Here is a 20,082-nt window from a genome sequence, read left to right as displayed (position 1 = left end):
ACCTGAAAAAGAACAATGCTTGATTTCACTGACCATTTTTTTTTTTTAAAAAAGAAAAATCAAGGGTGGAGAATAGAACAGAAGTCAAAATTTTTATGACAAAACAAGGTTTTTTACACAAGTCTTAACTGCTCACAAACCAAATGCTACTCAAATCTAGTACAGATAAGTGTTAGAAACAAGCTTTAATAGCACTTAAGTTTCTTAAAAATGGTCCTTACTTCCTTCCAAGAAAACTTTAGAAATTCATTATCTAATAAGTGATTTCTAATAACTGCATAAGACAATGAGTTACACTTTTGAATCTGGTGAAGAATCCCTCACAATGGTTTAAAAAAATATTCACAACCTTTGACCTTTTTCACTGGCCTGATGGGAATTTCATTGTACCAACATGGCTTTTGCCTGTCATGAGCAAGTATCCACTAGAGGGCAGCCTTATCTCAGATGTGATCCTGTTTTGGAAAAAAAAAAAAAAAAAAAAAAGCTCACTAGAGCTTGTAATGTTCCCTACAATTATTTTTGCCACATTTTTTAAATTTTCCTGGAGTTTAAATAGTCAACATAAGTCAGATAATTTACTCATAAGACCCTACTTTTACAAATTACAAAGATTGCCCCAAGGACTGATCCCCAGTTGTGTTAATAGTGCCTTCTTTTACACCTTAGCATGTTTGAAACCAAGTATCTTTTTTAATCTCTGCCATACTTTCCTTTTTCCTATGTGGTGAGTTAAGCACAAGTCAGCTATATCACATCCGGCACTTGGATCTCATCCTTGGCATCCAAATTTCAAATGTTTCTAGACAAACTGAAGTAGGTTTGAGGAGGAAACTGACCAGGACTATATAAGAAGGCTGAACCGGGAAATTGGAGTGAGAGGGCAGGGAGTGGGGGTGGAGGGTTGGTGCGCGTGGCCATTTCTGCTAGTTTTCAAATGGCATCTTCAGTTCTGAGGATGGGTTACACGTGTCCCATGAACACTGCAAGGTGGACTCAGCGCCAGAGGACTAAAAGAACAGGGCAGGGACGTCTGCTTGATAGGAAATGATTTTTCTAATTCAACACGGAGTAAGCAACCTCTGGAGATAACTGAGTTCTCCATCATAGAAGGTATTCAAGCATAACATTCATGTCACAGGAATATTGTGGAGAACACCCACTGGCTGATGGGATGTTTAATCTGAGTGACTTAAACGGTTCAGCTCTCCCAGAGCCTCTGAAATGACAGCACACCTCACTCAATCCAGTAGCTGGAAAGGTTGAGCGTCTGCCCAGCAAGAAGTAAGCCTTGCACCTCTTCAGGAAAATGCCTATTTCTGCCCATGGGAAAGACACCGAGTTTCTCAATGGTATGTGACAATGTCCCTTGGCTATCAACACAGTCATGCTGGCAGCGCTGCTCACCAGCATTCAACCACATAAAAAGACACACTGAAAAACTCTTTGCCTAAAGATATAAATGGGGCAGACACACAAATCTTTGGTGGGATTCTGTCATAAAGGTGACTCCTTGCACAGGTCAGCTGGACTTCATGATGCTACTACTCTACATTATTTAGGAAAGTCTAGCTTAGGTTTCACCCAGATCTTAATACCAAGCAGGCTTAATGAAAATCACGAAGAGCAATGAGGAGCAAATAAAAATAACACCGTTTGTACCAAATTGATTTTATTAAAGAGTAATTTAGAGATATTAGGCTCAGGAAAGCATTACATAATTGAATCTATTCTTCCTCCCCCCCCATAAATGTCAGACTTCTCATTTATACTAACTAGAGGCAAACTTACATACGGGACATTTTTATAGCTTCTTTTTGGGGGGGGGTGGCAAGAAGATGGTGGGACTCAATGGCCTGGTCTACACTCTACCAGGTGTCAGCTGGAAGAAACTGGCTATGGCACACAGCCTGTGTGAGCTTCCTTTTCTTTGACTCGAAAGCATGGGATCATCAGACGACATAAACAGGAGTGTGTGAGACACGAAGTGCAGGCTTAATGAATGTGGATTGATACACCATCCCTATTGGTTTGGAAAATGCCTAGCAAACTTCAAAGGGAAGTCAGAAACTTACCAAAGAAAAGCACTGGCAGGGAGTAAACTCAGCATTGTTTTCTATAGCGGTGAGCACAGAGGGTTAAGTCGTGCTATCTCATAACCCTGACAGGGACTAGCATTTCACTTAGAAAAGAAAATCTAGAAACAATATTTCAAGTGCCTTTTTGCTCCACGAGCTCTCATTTAGACCTCTTCTCTAGGCCTAGCACTCCCACAGTTTACGGGAAAAGGCTGCTCCGTCATGTCACACACGATACTGATGGTGACAGAGAGCTCAAACTGGGAATCTCTCCGTCCACCAGTCCAAAGGCCAGAATGAATGGGAAGGATACATCAGGAGTGGCTGGACAGGGCAGAGATTCTGTCTGTCACTCCTCAAAGGGTCAGTGTCCGGACTTGGAAACATTATCAAATGTCAGTTCATACTTGATGTCACAGGTGAATGTTTAAAAATATTTTTTAAATTAGAAAAATATATAATTAATGTACCTGCTGGCTTGGTGGGACTAAAATTTTAGATTGTGGTTTTTAATGATCAAATATGAAACATACAGACTAAAGTGGCTGTGATTTTTCTGCAATAAAAATTGTATTTAGAAAACAAGAAAAAAAATCCACCTTTCTCTTTTCTTTTGGTGCTAAAGGATGAGGGCACTGTACATACGAGGCTAACTAACACTCTACCAGCAGAGCTATACCCCAGGCCTGCATAAAACATCTCCATTACAAAGTATTCCCAGACAACACATTCTATACAAGGAACTTTATTGGTGATGAAAATTTTAAGAAAACTGAACTCCACATCTACCTTAGGAGATTTGTACATCCATTCATTCATACATACAAGTTAACTTGTCCTAATGAATGGCTCTTTCTAAACATTATCTTCTTAGGAACCATAGAGCTAATTACAAAGAGGACAGATACTCCCCCAGATGTTTGGCAAGATCTGTTTACTGATCTTGCCCAGTGGTATTATAATCCCCCTGGCTGGGATGGAAAGGTGAGAGAAAGGGGACTATCGAATGATAAATTTATAAGCATTCTACTAAGCATATAAAAAAAATCAGGACTTAAACCACAGTATATATTTGTTTAGACATTGTATTGTTTTCTACCTGGGTGATGTTTACAACACCCCAATGCTCAGCTCCACTGGTGGCTAAGCAGCTGATGGGAGCGCACGGTTGTTGCAGATGTCCTATGACATGATTGAAATACAGAGCATCGAGAGGCTGCCTATGAAAACTCCACTTAGGTAACATCGCATTGAGAATCAAGGCTCCCCTTACACTGATGCACAAATCCAGATCTTCTGTCTTTCATTATTTTTAGTTTATTTATTCTCTCTATATACATGTGAGCATGTGCTTGCCATGACACACATGTGGCAGTCAAAGGCCAACTTGTGGGAGTTGGTTCTTTTCTTCCACTCTGTGGGATTCAGGGACAGAACTCATGTCCTCAGACTTGACAGCAAGTGCCCTTACCCACTGAACCATCTCTCTGGCCTCAGACCTTCTGTCTTTCAAAAAAACTGAATCCGCTTTATGAGAGAAAGAAACAGCACACCACTTAGCTCAACAGTGGTAGCCATTTGAATTTTTGCTTTCCAAGGTCCAACCATCACTTTCTCACAGTTCTATCCATCAAAGGTCCCCTAAATACGATACAAATCCCAGGTAAGAGCCACCATGGGAATGATGCTTAAACTGAGACTCTGAGACTAGGAACGGAACCCGATTTTCACATGGTAAAAACAAAAGCTAAATTCTTCCAGACTGTTGGAGTTGAGTGTGACACAAATCATCAATATACAGAATATTTTCAAAGGTTTAAGGTGTCTCACATCTGTGTGACAAACTGAAGGGAGGATCCATGAGAGGATGGAGGCCTTACAGTATCAACTGCCCCAACTCCAAATCTTTTAGCGCTCAGGGACCAGCCAGTAGTGTTTGGCCCATGCACTTTCATCACGACCAGAACAAGTACCCCTTGCCTCCATAATGAATATCATCCCTACTCTTTCCCTGTGCCCAAGGAGCAACCCAAATTGTAGTGGAGATTTGTTGTTTAAACAAACAAACAAACAAACACTGAAGGATGAGATGAAAATTGCTTAAACTCAAGTTATTACTTCTAGCATGGAACCACTTTAAGCCTAAACTAATTTGACAAGTGACACAGAGAAAGGATTTATTTCTTGATGAGTTCAAAAAGGCCTGATTTAATGATGTTTAAGAAACATCATTAAATCAGGCAACAAAGAGGACGTCCCGCTTTTATAGTGGCTTGTTCTCTCATCCCCTGTTCACAGGCATCTCTACACACCAGAATGCTATACTATGAGGAAGAGCTTTCCTGTTTTGCACGAAGAATCTAATTATGAAAACTCTTGCATATGGAACCAATTTAACTATTAAAACCAAGAGGCAGCAGGGAAGTATTTAATATGATTCCAGGCCCCCCTTTTTTCCCCTCCCTTAAATCTGATATGGAAACATTTATGGCATTCCTTGCTTTCCCACAAACTATTTTTCCTCAGTTAAATTTTGCACCAAAGCAAGTCAATCCTGTTAAGACACTGGACTGTAGAGATGCTGGAACTGAAACTCTAATTCTCATTGAAAACCCCTCATCCCCACCCAGGGCTTGAGTTTTAAGGAAAACCTCACTGCTAGGAGTAATAAGCTACATTTTTGTTTTGTTTTTCTTTCTTTATGACAATACTACCAATCTAGGAACCTATTATTTTACAGCATCTATTACTTCATGGCAGCCAGAGGATGCTCCCAAGAACGGTGTGTGTGTGTGTGTGTGTGTGTGTGTGTGTGTGTGTGTGTGTGTGTGTGTAGGGAGTGATGCTGAGGGTCTCAGTGTTTTAATCACTGGAAGGGTTTGGCTAGAACTTCCTAAAAACACTCGCCAGCTTCAAATACCAAAAGATATTTCCTTAACGTTTGGGGAGTTTTCTGTTCAGTAGGAGGAAAGGCAATTAAAAAGAAGTCTCTTTTCAGCTTCCTCACCTTTCTCCCAATCAACACAAATGTAAAGAGGGTCATCACCGATTCTTCCCAAACAGCAAATTCTGTTTCTTTAAACTTAAGGAGGTGAGGGAATGACATTTAACTGGCTTCACGGCTTTGGAAGTCACTATTCACTTAACAGGTTTAATGAAAGGAAGCAATACCGAGGTTTTCTTTTGAGGAGGGAAACAGATTTCTTTTACATAATAAGAAACCTCAACACCTTTCCTTCCTCAATACTTTCACACACTTAAGTTCACGGGGAGCTCTCCCCTCTTTTGCTATACCAGTCACATATTATAAAAGCGATTCAATCTCACTTCCCGCAAGTGGTAGGGGAAAGGCACTAAATTTGCCGTGGGCGCAACCTACAGAAAGATTTCATCGCACACCGCCAGCTCATCTCGGCGTCCTGAATGCTTCGACCTGTTAATAATTAATTAAAGATGCCACCCAATCTCCAGTGGAAAACACGGTGATCTGAAAGTAAACCCAGCGCAGCTATGGTACGGGTGTCCTTCATCCTGGATTGCAACAATAAAATAACCCCAAATCTAGCAAACCTTTAACGAGCGCCAGGTCGCCCGCGCTGGGCGCAAAACCCCGCAAGACGTTCGGGGTGTGCACAGTTGTTGCCCCTGAGAACAGCCGTCACTGTGCCACAGACAGATGGAGCTTTAAATCCCCAAGCCGGGCGACGGGGCCTGTACACTGCTTGGGCAGATTATCCGCCTGTGAGGACTCAGCAGGCGCGGGATCGCACTGAGTGCTACGGGATGAGTCTTTGCAGAGCCATCTGCAACGGTAGAAGTGTGTGTCTCGGTTTCTCCCTGAGGCACAAGCAACTTCCTGCGCCCCTCCAAACTTTGTTTCCATCACAAACTTCCCTGGCTTGATTGGGCTTCTTCTCACCTCACCTTGAGGCACCTGAAGCCAGCCGTCCCTGCAAACCATTTTCCTTTCCACCTTACTATTGGTCTGTTCTAGACACCAGATCCGGGAGGAAGGCCCGGGGCGCGGAGGCTTGACAGCAGCTAACCTGTGCCCGTAGGCCCTCGCCGCAGTCTAATCTTGGTTTCTGCCCGCCAATCCTGTAGGCTGATCGGGTTGTCTCCCTACATTCATGCACAAACCTAAGTGTCGATCTGGGGCGCGCTGCAGCCGAGGGCTTCTTGGCACGTTCCTGGCGCGGGGCTGGCTCCGGCCCGCGCGCTTTCGGAAGTGGCGGCGTCCAGGGGGGACGCAAAGCTAAGCTGCTGCACTTCCCCAACCCGCTGGCCGCTCGGGAGCTCGGACGCTCGGAGCCGCAGAGGGTGGGGTGGCCGTGCGGAGCTGGGACGCCAGGCCTGGAACGCTAACCCAGTCCCGGCGATGACACCACCAGCGTTCGCGAGCAGGGCCCGGCCTGGCCGCCGCTCCTCCCCCCACACAGGCCAGAGTTGTCTCGGGGTGCGGGCCCTGGGGACCCAGTGTGGACGTCCCTAGCTTCCTCCCAGTTGCCAGACCCTCCCGGCGCGTCCCAAGCTCTGCGACTCTCGGCAAACTTTCTTTGGGGAGCCCCGCCGGGTGCCAGGCGCACCCAGGCGAGTGACAGCGGCTACGGAGACGCCAGAGGGACGACCGGGCCCGTGCGTCAAGCTCCCCCGACCCGAAGCAGGCCGATCCCTCCTCTGGGCTCCAGTGGCGACGCCGCGGTGGCCCCGGAGGCCCCGTTGGGTTCCAGTAGCTGCCCCCAGGCTGTACGTGCGCTCGGGCAGGCGCGCCCACCCCTCCCCCTGCGTGCCCTCCTCCCCGCCCCCCGAGCCGCCAGTCCACCCGAGTCCCCGCGGGCCACCCGGAGCTCACCTTTCATCGCTGCGATCACAAAATACATCCTTTACGCCGCGGTGCGGAGAGCGCAGGGAGAGCCGACTGTCCGACCCCGGAGCCCCCTCTCGCCGCCGCCGCCCGAGCCACAGCAGCAGCTGCCGCAGCTGCCCGCCCGCCGAGAGCCATCCCGAGCCATAAGAGGCTCCATGTGACCGGCTGACATCACGGCCGCCGCTCTGTTTACACCGCGCCCCTCCGCTTCCTCCCGGGGCGGGAGCGAGAGTCAGGAGGCGGGTGCGCCCGGGCGCAACGCCCCGCCCTCGCGGGCAGGTGACCGCGAGCGGCCCACCCCGACACGGTGCTGCCCTCCTGCGTTCCCGGGGGCCTGCACCGAGGTCCCTAACCACCTCCTCAATTGCGGATCACCTGTGGTGGTCCGGAAGCTCTCTGCCAAGCGTCAGACCACTTTCCACAGCTCACCCCCTCAGCTCAGCACCCACGACGCCACTCTACAGTCTGTCCCGGAACCCTTCTCGGTGACAAATGCACCTGGCGGTTGGCCCCAAAGAAGCTTTGGGTATGGGGAAGCTTCAGTCTCCCTCAAGTCCCAGAGCAAACCCAACCCCCATGCCCCGCACTGACACCGGCACTGGAGAGGAGCCAGCTCCCCCTACGACTTTTAAGACTCACCCAGCTCACAACAAGGTCTTGTTTCCCTGCAGCCCACTCCCGCAGCATCCCGCATTCAAGACCACCTGTACGTGGAAGACTAGAAAACCTAAATGAGCTCCAGGTGTTAAGCAATTTAAGCCACTCATTACCATCCAGAACTCTCCAGAAAATCCACCTCCAAGTGGAAAGGACGCTAGTTTTCTAACCTCAAAGATGAGACTTTGTATTTTAAACGGAACATACAACAAACCATTAACAGTAAAATTCAATTACAACTGAGATTTAATTCCGTCCAATGTTTGAAACTTTTTTTTTCTTTTTACTGGATGTATGGAAACGTAAATCATGGCTTTATTTTTGTCTCCAGATGAATCTCTTTACAATGAATTTCAAGACTACTTACTGGGAGTCTGCCTTACTTAGAATGTTGGCAAGCATTCCTACAGTATTGAGCATAAGAGGGAAAAGAATCTACTAAGCCAAAATTGCTTATCTACTGTTGTTCTTTTGAGACACCCCCTCCCTGCTTCCTGATGATCAAACAGGAAGGATCCTAGTATTTCTCTTTCCATATAACCAAGCTGCCCTTGACCTTGTATTGGGCCCATAATTTAGAACACTTGCAGACATTCAGCCCTGTAGCAAAGATTCAGATCTACCCACTCGCCACTCTCCCAACCCCATTTCAAGGAAAAATAAATTTCTCAAACATTTACCCAGTGCTGAGACCAGAATGGTCAGAAAACTTCCTTGTCTTTCAGTCAAGCAATGGCCTTAGGAAAAATGTTTGATTTCAGACACATCCATCCCCAAGTAGGTTTTTTTCTTTTTCTTTAGATTTTTTTAAAATAAAAAAAAATTTTTTTTAAATAAAAATAAGAAGAGACAGGATAAGAATGTGAAGCCAGGACCTACCCATGTTAACTCAGCTGTCCAGCCATAGTGAAGTGGACAAGGGTTACAAAGGAAATCAGCCATACCCACTGTAATGTTTACAATTATGAAATGAAATCACACCATGTTCCCATGATGCAACTCCATCTCCCAATGAGGCAACGCCCTATTCTTCAATTTTGGTTCTGGGTTTTCCTTGTGCTGACAATGTTAAAAGAAGAGTGCCACCAGACTACCCTGGTGGTAGGTTCTGGATGCATGTTTCTTTCCTTTGTATTGATAAAGAAGGAAAATACAATCATAGCGGGCATGCTCATGGCTTCTGTACAATGCAAGTGCATCTTGATATACAGCTGAAAATTCACCATGTTACTTTAAAACAGTATCTTGCTTCAGATAAGAATGCTTTGAAAATAACCAAATCCATTAGCTCTAGCTTGCCTGCCAGACATCTGACTCCAAGGTAAATAGTCTTACATCACTAGTAATCGGTTATTTCCAGGCCATTTCAAATGAAATCAGTAATGAGGAATGACATGCAAGGTGACATGGACTCCCACAATTACAAACAGACTGATATTTCCTCCTATAGAGAGGTCCTCAATAGAAACAGAACCTCGTCATACTTATTTGAAACATTTACACATTCATTCAACAAAGACATTTCCAGGATAATGTAATACTGACCTTGCCCTTTGAAAATGTATTGCTCTCACATCCTACAACTAATGAGCAGCAGAATTCAGATATTAAGTTTTAACCTTCCTGGGTGGCTAGATGCTATTTGTAATACATGCCTCTATTATACATCATCAGCTTTTAACCCAGGGGAGATAATTGTTCTTTATAGTAGCAGCTTTAAAAATTTGTTGGAAATAAAAATGAGAGGCTTTTTTTTTTAAAAAGATGACCCATAGAACAAATTTCCTATGGAATTATGAGTCTTTGACCAAACAAATCAGCCTGTATATTCTTCCTTCAAGAAAATCAAATTGGAACCACAAATGATACATTCTGTATAAAATTTCACATACTAAATTACAATACCATCCTATAGAGACACAACACTATATTAAACATTATAAGTATACAGGAACAATTGGATTTTATTAAATAAATGCAGTGGAGTACCTACTATGAGGTTTTAAGAAATATATTATTTGTGTCCTTTTAAACAAGTAATCTGAAAGGGGGAAAAAAAAAAAGAAAGAATATTGCTCAGAAGAAAGCAATTCCATAGGATGGGAATTCTTTCCTGCTATTGGGAGAATGTTACACATGAACTTTCAAAGATCTGTGTAGGGTATTCCCATGAAAAGAGTTAAAATGGTCTATAGTCACATGCAATTCGCCTTGGAGTTTACAGATGACCACTGACTCTCATGGGGTCCCATTGTTCTTGATCACATTGGATCTAGCACTAAGGAGGAAATGGAGATACACTATAGATACCAGATTGTCCCACAACACCCCTAGCCAGAGTCTGGTGTATTTGTGCAAGGATCTAGACTGAAATATGACCAGGAAGTTGTCAGTCTCCCTTTCAGAGGTCAAGAAAGTGATTTGGGCTCCACTCCACAGGGCCAGATCATCAATCTAGAGACTTGTGGCTGTCCCAGATGCTGAGATAACAATGGACAAGGACTTAGTCCTAAACAAGTCATTCGTATTACTCCCTCTAAGGTTCAAAGAACATTGTAGAATGAGACTGGAAGGGATGCAAGACAGGGAAAAGGGTAGGGGAGTCCTATTCTCTTGGCATCAAATAGTCAACATCAACAAGAACTCACAGGAGCTGCAATTGCTTGCATTGGTCTTTTAAGGTAGGGCTTTTCAACGGTCAGCCATGGGTGTGGAAGAGCTCAAGGGACCCTACCCTTTACTCTAGGAGATGGGGAATCACTGTCTTCAGTTGGATGCCCACTGGTGAACCTGCCAAAATCTAATGGATAATTCTGATCTTAAGGCCACACAGATGGCTTCAGTCAAATCCAGAGGTACACAAGCAAAAGAAAAAGATAGTAGTGTAGGAGCTTACTAGAGATGGGAAGGGAAAGCTGGATAAGTGGGGGAATGAGGGAGATGAGAGGAGGTAGGACAAGAGCAAGCAGAGTCTATCATATACATATATAAAATCATCGAAGAACACATTAAAAAAAGATTCTTAGCTTTTTGAGATTTGTATTTTTATCACACAGAGGTCTAATCATATGGTATATCACACCCAAGCATGCAGATAAGGCTTTTGGGGAGAATAACAAGCCAGTGGGCTGAGGAATTTGTCCCAGCTCTCCAAGATTCCAGAACAAGATTTCAACATTTGCTAATGCAGTGAGTAGGAGCATTTGGGTGTTCTCTTCTCCTCTCTCTCTGTCTCTCTCTTTTGCAGTTTGATAATTAAATTCAATCCAATTCATTTTAACTGAACAGGGAAGAGGTCACACAAAGGTTAATATAGTCCTATGTACTTGTTTCAGCTGGATCCTTTGGGCACCCTGCACTGGATTCTTCAGGAGCTGGACCATTCTGGTCAAAACAGAGCCCAGAGCCCTGGGATCAGCTTTCTGAAAGACCAACAGAGCCAGCAAGAATAAGCGGGAAGCCACAGAGAAGGTACCCTTTCCCCCATTTAGATCATAGCCTTACTCACTTGAGAATCTAGAAGGCTCCTGGTCTCAAGTAGAGGAATATTTAAATATGCATGAGTGTATGCAAATATATTAACCAGGAAATCTGGTGAAATACAGTATTTTGGTGGTAAAAGATGCCTTCAGTTTTGGACACACACACACACACACACACACACACACACACACACACACACACACACACACTTCTGTTAACAGACCATAATTATTGACTTATCTATTTCATGCCTGGAACTGTATTCTAGAACCCACAGACAGCAAGGTGATTACTTTGGTCTTGAGAAGTTTACCAATGAAATGACCTTTGCTCTAAAACCCTAGAGAAGTCAGTCATTTCCCCGAGTGAGCCTGCACTGGATGGATGGCTATGGACCACTCCTGTGCGGAACAGATCACTGAGGTGAGTGGGTTGGCTGGAATCAGGCAGTGCTTCATGGACTTTGGGATTTCTGGAGCCAAATATTTCATATGGCTATTAGGAAATTCAGAGATTTGGCCTGTGTTTTGTAACCATTACAATGAGGGAAAGGTTGAAGTTCACTGGCAGGCAGAGATGACCGGCCTCCACACACTACGTAGGTAGCAGCTACTCCACCACACATACACCTGCTAAGGTGGCAAGCAAGGAGAAGCAAACTGGAAGCAAGAAGTCCCCAATCCTATTAGATTCCCACACATCTAAAGCTGGCACGTATGAAATTCCTTCCTTCCTTCCTTCCTTCCTTCCTTCCTTCCTTCCTTCCATCCTTTCTTCCCCTCTCTCTCTTTCTTAGGATTAGCATACAAAGTAAGGAGTTTTTGTTGTGATCTTTGTACACACAAGCCACTGCATTTAGTTCTCAATTGTTCATCTCTCCCACTGTTCTTTTTTGGTACCCTGCCCACCCTCTGGATATTTCCCTTCCTCTCCCTAAGTAGCCCCCGTCTATTTTTTTTAATCACATAATCTCTGTCTCTGTCTCTATTTATTACAGGAAATACAAGTGGACTAAGAACTGAAAATACTGGGACACAGTATTCCATCATCCCTCACTTCTTTCGGTGATGCCTCCAACAAATCATTTCACCTCCCAGGACCAAGGTCTGTCCCCTGTGGAATGAGGGAGTAATGGAGATCAACGGGCTTTATCATCAGAGCCATTTATGTTTTGGGAGCACGGCATTCTTTTCTCCTTGTTGAGCTTTTTCTACTCACTTCTCTGAGGAACCTGCTTCACTTCCTAACCCTGTCTTACGGCAGAAAGAGCTTTGGCAGTCAATGGAGAAGTTGGGCTCAAAACCAGGCTGCATCCTACTCACCAGTGAGTGATCTTGAGTAAAGCCTTATTTCATCACATGTGAAGTAAGGACAGTAGAGTTCTGTAGGGTCATAAGGCAGATTAACTTAAATAATACAAAGAAAGGTCAGAGTTCTAGCATTTAGGACAGAACCATCTGCATCCACCCTACTAATTCCTGTATTTCATTTCTCTTTTCCTCTTAAAGACTAACTTTTGACTGGACTCTCAGTACAGGATCTCAGCAAGGGAAGCCCATGTCTGCAGCCTCCTCCTCTCTTTTCTTCATGCATTGTTTCTTCAGAGTAGAGCACTGGGGTTTGTGTTGCAGGATGTGTGGAGTAACAGGATGCTGACTCTTGGCTCTGTTGGTCCTGGTCTTCTTCCTTTCTTTGTTTAATGGCTTTCTGATAACATATTGGTGGACATCATCTTCTTTAGAGAGATTGAAAAGTTTTTCAATTCTGCTAGCTCTTTTGAGCCCCAACCACCAAGGCACAGCCATATCTGTCAGTTCCAGAATATACTTCTCCTCCTCTTGCTCTTCTTCTTCTTTAAATTTTTTAAAGGTTTATTTATTATGTATACAGTGTTCTGTCTGCATGTATCCCTGCAAGTCAGAAGATGGTACCATCTCTCGTTACAGATAGTTGTGAGCCACCACGTGCGTGGTTGCTGGGAATTGAACTCAGGACCTCTGGCAGAGAAGTCAGTGCTCTTAACCACTGAGCCATCTCTCCAGCCCCTCTCCCTCTTTTTATCTTTCTTTATTTCCTTTTTTTTAAAAAGCAACTTTTTTTGTTTTTTTGGGGTGTTTGCTTGTTTGTTTTGTTTTGCTTTTTGTTTTTCGAGACAGGGTTTCTCTGTAGCTTTGGAGCCTGTCCTGGAACTCGCTCTTGTAGACCAGGCTGGTCTCAAACTCACAGATATCTGCCTGCCTCTGCTTCCGTAGTGCTGGGATTAAAGGTGTGCACCACCAATGCCCAGCCTTCCTTCCTTCCTTCCTTCCTTCCTTCCTTCCTTCCTTCCCTCTTTCCTTCCTTCCTTCCTTCCTTTCTTTTTCTTTTTCAACAATAACCAAGTTGAGAACACTCAGATTGGCATCCACAATGCATCCTGAACAGACCCATTCTTCCTCTTTCCAATTCTCCTTGGTCTATAACAAAAATGCCTTTTACTCAATAGCAGACACACACTGCTGTGGATCAAGATACCTTGCTTCACAGGAAAACCTTTTTTATTGTCCTTCTACTACCAGACTACATACCCTTTCTAATCTTCACTCAGAGCACCAGCATGCATGTGGCCATGCACAGCTCACAGAAAGTACCAAGTCTGAGTTCATCTTCTATATCATTACATTCCTGACAGCTGATGGCTGGGAAGGAGTTATTTAGCTTCATCTTGATGTAGTCAAATAACTAGAAGGTGCCACAGAAGAGAGCTAATTCCTGTATTTTAACAAACATAGAACCTATACCACTCAAAACACTGATCCTCAGTAAAGATTTGTTGAAAAGGGCTTGACATGCACTTCTGTTCTCTACAAAGTTGAAGCTATGTGCTTTATGTAAAATAGTATCTACTGGGGTTGAAGAATACAGTGCTTACCATACAAGCACAGGAACCTGAGTTTGGACCCCCAGCATCCATGTAAAACCTGGTGCAGCAGCATGTAGTTCTAGCACCGTGAGAGGCAAAGACAGGAGGATCCCTGGAGTTTGTAGGCTAGTCAGTTTAGCTGAATTGGCAAGCAAGCTCTAGGATCAGTGAGAGACTACTTCAGAGAAACAAGGCGGAGAGCAACTAAGGAAGACACGCTATGTCAAGTTCTGGACTTCACATGCACACACCCACGTACACATGCACACACGCAGAAACATTGTGTATGAAGCAAGTGCTATGTAGGTAGTAGGGAATACAAAAAATAGCTACTGCTTGGTCTAAGAGGACTGTGGTCAGCAAGCTTCTCACATTTCTTTTTCTGTAAGGGAGCAAGCTCCCACATAATGAGTAAAAATCTCTATGCATGGATATGCTGGGACTAGAGAGTGAAGGAGAAAGAGCAGGATTTTATGATGTCCTTTAAGGAGTTCATGATCCAGCAGCAAATCATATGAGAAGGATCGTGATGCTATAATGTGTGATGCTTACTCTAAATGTTCTGGAAATCAAGGTTATGTTAGTCAAGAATGAGGGAAGTGGAAGCTAGAGAGATAGTTGAGTGGTTAAGAGTACTTGATCGTCTTGTAGAGTTCTTTTGTTTTCTGGCTCATAAATAGTGTGTGGGTAGTTCATAACTGCCTGTACCTCCACTTATAGGGGATCCAATGCCTTCTACTGGCCTCTGAGGGAACTGCATACACATAAGACACAGGCTAGTAGGCATGCACACATATGTGTGCACTCACACACAGCTACACATAAAATAAAAATAAACAGAATGAAATAAATTTAAAAAGGACAAGAGAGATTAATGTGCACAGAGCTATGTTTTTTTTTTTTTTTTAGAAGGACTTCCTGAGGAAGGTGCCATCTAGGCTAGAACTTGAAGTCTGGCTCAAATCTTGAAAGAAATAGGAACACAAGGTTCCAGATTGTTGGTAACAGCATAGAGAAAAGGCAAAGGGACAACAGTGCTAAGGGTTCATAGTAGCAAACACTATACATAGACAGAGAGGAGAAAAAGTCTAAACAATAGGCCCATAGCTGCATCTCCCGCCTCTCCTTCACATGCCTTGCACTAAGCTTTTCAAACTGTAGGCGTTCAGGGGACAAGGAGGCACACACTGTAATCCCAGCACTCAGTAGGTAGAAGGAAGAGGTTCAGGAATTCAAGGCTATCCTTGGCTATAGTATGAGTTCAAGACCAACCTGAGCAACATGAGGCCCTATAAAAACCAAGACAAACAAAAATGGAAAATCAAACTGTATCTATTCATGGAATGTGTTTGGGCTGTGTGAGTAGGGTCAGAGCATAAGAAGAAACCATGCTTAAGAAAATAGCTGTCTTCTTGCCTTGCTTGTTCTGTAGTCTGATTGCAAGGATTAACGGTTGGTTTGGTAGTCATAAGGTTAAATTGTACTTAGTAAAACACACGGAGCTTATGTGCACATGGAGGAAAAGTGAAATAGAAAGTGGTGTTATTTCCCCAAAGCTCAGCAGGGCATTTGAGGATGGATAAGGTAAATTGAGTGTTACTTGATTTCCTTGTATCTCATCCATTTCACTCCTATTAATATAGATACTTCCTGGAAAGGCTGTATCTTATTTTTTAAGAAGCTCCAGTCATATATAAATACAAAATAATGGAGTAAACACAAGCAATTGCAGACAGTTTCCTCCATTTTTGTCATTTGTGACCAAGCCCACAGAGTTACATGGGCTTTGCTGGGAAATCTAAGTCCTGAAGTGAGGAACTTTCTAGGAGCAAATGCTGTCATTATTTTGCTTTCACAGACAAAATATGTTCCTGTTCAGTCAAGCGGAGTAATCAATTATTCTGCATTATGAAATCCTCATTTTATATCTATTGACATTTCAGACAATTGTGCTGCACATCAATAGCAGTTTGGATGCTCATAGCTAAGCCCCAGCTTACAGCATGAGACTCATCCAGGCTGGCAGTGTTCTCCTGCAGCTTCTTCCTCCTCCCAGAAGCCCATCTAGTATTTTTGCCCAAGTCCAGTGCAGTGCAAGTGTGCCCTGAGCAGTAGAGTCAGGACAAACTCCAGTGGGTATTTTTATCTTAATACAAACGTCAAAGTCTTCCAATTATGTTTAACCTGTATTAAAAGATAATCTCTGCACTCCTCTTGAATTGAAAAATCAGCCCTATGTATTGGAAGGTGAGGATGACCAAATTAGGCAATCTATTCACATCTGGGTTCTAGTGTCCAGTGTGTAGGCACAATCTTGTGTCTCCCCCACAACAAAGATAATTATATGGAATTGCAATGGCTTTCTCTCTCCCTTCCTCCCTCCTCTTTCTTTCTCTCCCCGTGTAGGCACATATGCACGTGTGTGTGTGTGTGTGTGTGTGTGTGTGTGTACAAGCAGGCTAGAGGTTGATGATGTTAGGTATCTTTCTCTATTGCTTTCCACCTTGGTTTTAGAGCCAGGATCTTTCACTGAACTTGGAGCCTCAGGGATCTTCCTGCCTTTAACTGTCACCCTGGAGCTGGGATTATAACTCAGGACTGAGCCATTTCCCCAGACCTTCAAGATGCCTTTGAATGAAAACGATTCAATCCCGCTACTGTGCTTCCATTTCCTCTCCTGCTGGCTGACCATTTCCTGGGATTTCCTGTGGAGCAGACATGCATTTTTCTTTCAAAATTCTTTTCACCAAAGTACATTCTGGCTTTTTTCTACGCTTCTTTTACAGACAAGGGAAGTAGGGACCAAAGAAATGAAGCGACATGTCCTGGAATACAAAATCAGTATTTAAGCAAATCCTACACATATGGATTCTAAGTTGTTCACTCACTATGCCACAATGCTCAAATAATTTATTATTTGTTTTCCTTTCACACAGTACTACTTAGTAATTTTAAAATAGCAAGCTGACTTCTCCAGGAATCAAAAATTGCCACTCTAATTCCATCTAGGCATGGGTGCAAAGAATTCTTTTATCACCAGCTCCTGTAATCGAGCAGGGTTAGCATGTGTCATCATGAATTATTGCACAATTTAGTAAATTATTTAATTACTACTAATGAAGAAACATTCTGTACACAGTTGTAATTACCTTGTTTGGAAACAATGTTACCATTTGTATATTTAAGGAACACTTGCTACAAATTAACTATGGAGGGGAGTTTTTCTTTTTCCCTTTTGGAACTTACAGGTCCACATAACTAGGAGATGTTACATATAGTTCTAATGAAATTCAAAATTACAAATACAGACAGTAGCATTTCTAAAAGTTTCCAAATATAACAAATGTAGAAAATAGTAATGTTATAGTTCATGCTATTCTACAGAACTCATAAGACAAAGCCATTTGCTAGTTTTCGCATTAGCAAATGGAAACACCATAGTTCTTTCTGTAAGTGCCCTTTGCAACATGTGGGAAAAATCTTATCTCATCCACCTACTCTAACACATGGTTTGGGGTACATACCCATCTTACAGAGCCCTGAATTTCCAGAGTGCTTTAAGTAAAATTCTTGTCTACGTTTATTAAGTGGCTGTGGTATGTGTGCTTATCACAAGTGTGTTTTGTACAAAACAATAGTACACATATAGAGCTAAGGTCTTCTGACATCACAAAGTAAAATATAAAGTAATTGTTAAAATGTTGTACTACAGGCTGGACCTGTTGGTGAATCTGCAGTATACATTATGAAGAAATGACTGATATACATTACTGAATTTGCTAAAAGGGCTTAGGAGCAATGACAGTCTCAGACAGCCAAGCTTGCCCATTATTCTAAAGGTTAGGTACACCTTGTGTGGTGAAACAGTTTCATAAACTCGATTGTGATGGTGAGTTCATTTACGACATCCTCACTCCTTGAAATATAATTGAGTTAATGGAGCAAAGCCATCATAAACAAGGAAGAATACAAACAACAGTAACTCTTTGATTATGTGGTGGGTCTCTCTGGCTTTCAAGGACACGAGCAGCTAAACCATCCATGTCTGACAGTTACCCACGGTTAAATAACCACACACAAGGAAGATAAGCGGTATCGTCATATTTTCTCTGATGTCTTCTTTTCTCTACGGTCTCAAGGTCAAACTGCCATTTGACAGGGCAGTTCCAGTCATGAAGGAGTTCTGTCCTCTGATAAATAATGTATGTGTTTTTTCTCCCCGTTTTTGAAATCACAGTCAACTGTGCAGATTTCAATGCTTGTCAAAGAGCCTTACATATTCTCTGTCACCACATGAAATTTGGACATTGCAAAACAAGAGGACAGGAAATGTCTTTGTGTGTTCAGAGGAATCAGCACTTAACTCACCATGTAACATCAAATATTATGCAGCGTTTGTTTTACACTCACAGTATTTTATCAGCTAGAATGACAGATGAAGACCTGGAATTCCCTCCTTGCTTTCGTGAGTTACTGTGTCAAATTAGAAACACTGTATTTTTGATTCATGCTTCAGATGGAGTTTTGATAAAGGCATTTAAGGGCACAGCCACTGATACAGTCAAGATCCCTTTCTCTCAGTATTCCTGTATACCTCTGTATTCAACGTGTCCTTCTATTCAGAATTCTGGAAACTGGAGCTCCAGTTTCTTCTGTATATTTTTTGCTTCTAAAGAGGGAAATATTGTTCAACCAGTAAGGTTCTTGCTTCACACACACAAGGACCTCAATTCGATCCCTAGAGTCCACAGTTTAAAAGTCAGGTGCAATGGCACATATTTACAATCCTATCCTAAGGGAGGCAGAGGCAGAGATGGGAGAATCCCTGGGGCTCACTGGAAAGCCAGCCCAGTCTAATTGGATGTGTTCATGGTACTTGAGGAATGGTGGTGAGATTGTTTTCTGAACTTTACATACATGTGCATAATCTGTAAGTGCATCAGTACATACACAAATAGGTAGATGCACGCACGCGCATACACACACACACACACACACACACACACACACACATACGGTGTATTAGTATGAAGTCTTTTGACTCTGGTCATTATGTATTTGAGATGTATCCCATACAGCTTACTATATCAATAACAATCCTCCCTATGTCTTATTGAATAAAGTTGATTATTCCTTCCCCAACAGAAGGGGAGTGTTTTCCATTGTTTTTTGGAACCATAGTTAAATCTGTTGTAAACATTCACATTGGTATGTTAATGTACATTTTTACTTCATGTGGCTGAATATCTAGCAATGGTGGGTCATACAGGACTGCTGCAAACATTTCACAGAAGCAATGCCTAGTGCTTGCCAGAGTGGTTGTGTTATTTTGCATTCCAAACAGTGATGTGTGCACTCCAATTGCACTGCATGCAATTGTAGTTATCAGATATTTATCCATGCATCGTCTCTGTGGTTATTTGTTAGAGCTATATTTAATGAAGTCAGCAGAAATGCTAACTATGGAATCATCTTGCTTGGAGAAAATGTGGGGTTATCCCCTCTGCCAGTTATTGCTCATAGCATGTTTGCCAAATGCTAAAAATATAACCTTGTTTTATTCGTGGTTCTACTTAAAGCCACCCTATTTAATGCATTCTGTTGATTCTTTACATTGAACTCATAGCCAGCAGTACCATGAGTCCTGGATTTCTGGCTGAAGGGACCTTTGAGAGCACACGAAATTTATGCTTCAAGTGCATCACTGGCCCTCCTGCACTTAGGAGCCACAGACAGCCTTTTGGTGATCACCACACTGCCAGGCATTTCAAACAGTGAGATCATTGACAAAAAGCACAAAGTTTAGGCAAATGTAGTGTTAAACAGACTTTGAAAAAAGCCCATTTGTGTATAGTCCGAGAGATGAAACAAGGGGGGAGTGTGTTGCCTCGGTTGACCTCAGCTGGAAATGACAACTTCACGATTGGATATTCTGCAAAGCTGCTTGCCTGTCCATGCCTACAAAGCCAGCATTGACTCGGGGGTCACAAATAAATGGTTTGCTCGTAAAAGTTCACAAATATAAAGCTCATCAATAATGAAAACAGATTATGCTACTTCTCCATTTTGCCACGCTGTGCTCTCAGTTTCAATGC

At 43.0% G+C, this 20,082-nt stretch overlaps 1 protein-coding gene across 5 annotated transcripts in view; it reads right to left on the bottom strand.

Moving 5' to 3' along the window:
- The window catches only part of Rora (RAR related orphan receptor A), a 701,488-nt gene that overhangs the window by 81,119 nt on the left and 600,287 nt on the right, over positions 1 to 20,082 (bottom strand). The window contains exon 1 of one of the 5 annotated variants that reach the window (XM_051197866.1): positions 8,482 to 8,501. The exons of 2 other annotated variants lie outside the window; for them this stretch is intronic. In XM_051197866.1, the coding sequence (XP_051053823.1) occupies positions 8,482 to 8,485 (4 nt within the window). In that variant the 5' untranslated portion in view covers positions 8,486 to 8,501. Of the gene's footprint in view, positions 1 to 6,218; positions 6,238 to 6,930; positions 7,150 to 8,481; positions 8,502 to 20,082 lie in introns of those variants that run through there. 2 more of the 5 variants (XM_051197865.1, XM_051197867.1) reach the window with 2 other exon arrangements.

This window comes from Phodopus roborovskii, unplaced genomic scaffold (assembly GCF_943737965.1).
Source record: "Phodopus roborovskii unplaced genomic scaffold, PHOROB, whole genome shotgun sequence".
In the NCBI taxonomy this organism is placed as follows: domain Eukaryota; kingdom Metazoa; phylum Chordata; class Mammalia; order Rodentia; family Cricetidae; genus Phodopus; species Phodopus roborovskii.
The sequence above is the reverse complement of the archived record's forward strand: the minus strand, read 5'-3'. Positions and strand labels throughout refer to the sequence as shown.